The sequence below is a fragment of the Lactuca saligna genome, chromosome 1, assembly GCF_052625555.1.
Source record: "Lactuca saligna cultivar CGN05327 chromosome 1, ASM5262555v1, whole genome shotgun sequence".
Classification (NCBI taxonomy): Eukaryota; Viridiplantae; Streptophyta; class Magnoliopsida; order Asterales; family Asteraceae; genus Lactuca; species Lactuca saligna.
In genome coordinates, this window is record NC_136417.1 from 173,146,755 (window position 1) to 173,148,843 (window position 2,089).

Below are 2,089 nucleotides of genomic sequence, written 5' to 3' on the forward strand. Positions count from 1 at the left end.
TATTTATTTATTTATTTTAATTTTAATTTTTTGGGTTGCTATAATATAGGCACTTGAAAGTAACGAACCAAAGGATCAACATGCCACACTAAAAAAACGGTGAGGAAATGAGGATCATCATAAATAAGTCTGCACAAAAACTTAAAACATTCAATGTACACAGCTCATTGGACTAAGATTCAGGAGAGACGGATCACTATTGCCGGAAAAAGAAAGTAGAGGACACAAAAGCCACAACGATGGTGGCGAATGAGTTTTTCTGGTCGTATTCAGATGAACCACATGCTTCTCGCCGTCGTCAGATCCTCGCCCGATATCCCCAAATCAGACAACTCTTTGGTCCTGATCCATGGGCTCTCCTCAAGGTATTCATCTCTATCCATTCATTCACTTTCTTCTTATCATACGAGTTTTAAGCCCTATGATCAGATGAGATCATTATGATCTTTATTCAAGAAATTAACCACAGTAAAGTTTGCATGGTCGTTCTTTTATTTATCGAAAGAGTTTCTAATGATTTCTTGATGCGGTCTCATGAATATGCGTATCTGCATTTAAGGTTTCTTCAACTACTTTTTGACAATGATTTACAGTTTGGCAACACTTTTTGTATCAGGTTTTTTGTTTGTAATCGTTCTCTACGTGATTGATTCAGTTTCTTGACTTTCTTAATGAATCTGGGTTTCTGAAGTTAGGGTTTCTTGATTTTGTTTGTGTTTTGTTTAGTCTTACACTCTTTAAATTAAGTATATCCATACGTAATTAAAGAATCTTTCTTGATGTTTTTTCATAGGTAACTCTTGTTGTTTCGCTTCAACTATGCACTGCCGTATACCTCCACGACGTTGGGTGGACGAAGATACTCACGGTGGCCTACTTTTTTGGATCTTTTCTCAACCACAATCTTTTCTTAGCCATTCATGAACTAAGTCACAATCTTGCTTTCTCTAATCCGCTCTATAACCGTTGCCTTGGGATCTTCGCTAACCTCCCTATTGGGGTACCAATGTCAGTCACTTTCCAAAAATACCACCTTGAACACCACCGTTACCAAGGTGTTGACGGGGTTGACACAGACATCCCTACCATAATAGAAGCACGCCTGGTAAAAAACATGGTCACTAAATGCATATGGGTACTCTTACAACTATTCTTTTACGCCCTTAGACCATTACTAGTCAACCCTAAATGCCCTGGAAAATGGGAATTCTTGAATCTTATCATCCAAATCGGCCTTGATGCTTGTATGATTTGCTTCTCGGGGTGGAGATCTTTCTGTTACATGATCCTTTCAACGTTTGTTGGAGGTGGAATGCACCCGATGGCGGGGCATTTCATCTCCGAGCACTACATATTCGACAAGAAAGAAAGCCAGGAGACGTATTCGTATTATGGTCCGTTAAATATAATGTCATGGCACGTAGGGTACCATAACGAGCACCATGATTTTCCAAGAATCCCAGGTTGTAGGCTTCATAAAGTAAGGGAAATCGCACCCGAATACTATGAAAACTTAGATTCTTATAGGTCTTGGAGCCATGTGATATACTCTTACATAGCAGATAATTCTTTGGGACCATTTAGCAGGATGAAGAGAACCCTCTCCACAAAGAACAAGTAGGAAAATTGCATTCTTTTTAGTGTTTTCCTTACATTTTTTTAGTGATGAAGGTTACATTTCCGATGGGATCATTTTAAGAATTGGTTTGTGATATTTAATATGAAAAGTTTAAGAAATGCTTGACTTGCATATGATTCCAATTCCTTAGTCTTAAAAGGTTTATCTCGTAAAATTGAAACAAAAAACCATACAAAATCATGCATGTTTTACTAAGTAAAATCTCAAAAAGTTTGTCTTTGGTTTATGGTTAGAGTATATAATCGTGTGAATTAAAGCTAATAGCATGTAGTTTTCTATAATGAACAAAAATGTCAATTTATATTGCAAGCATAACCAAAAGATATACCTATAGCATTATATTGGAAATCTTATAGTAACTTTTTAAATAACTATGAATATATGTAGGGGTCTTTGTACGAATAATTGGTATCAATTCACTTTTAACTAATGACTTGAAATAGTTTAGTC

At 36.3% G+C, this 2,089-nt stretch overlaps 1 protein-coding gene across 1 annotated transcript; it reads left to right on the plus strand.

Annotated features, from left to right (window-relative positions):
* The first annotated feature begins 239 nt into the window (after positions 1-239).
* On the plus strand, positions 240-1,621 carry DES-1-LIKE (fatty acid desaturase family protein). The gene is made up of 2 exons (XM_078960818.1): positions 240-365; positions 794-1,621. Exons 1-2 carry the CDS (start codon positions 240-242, stop codon positions 1,619-1,621), a joined length of 954 nt encoding a protein of 317 aa, XP_078816944.1.
* Positions 1,622-2,089: the final 468 nt, after the last annotated feature.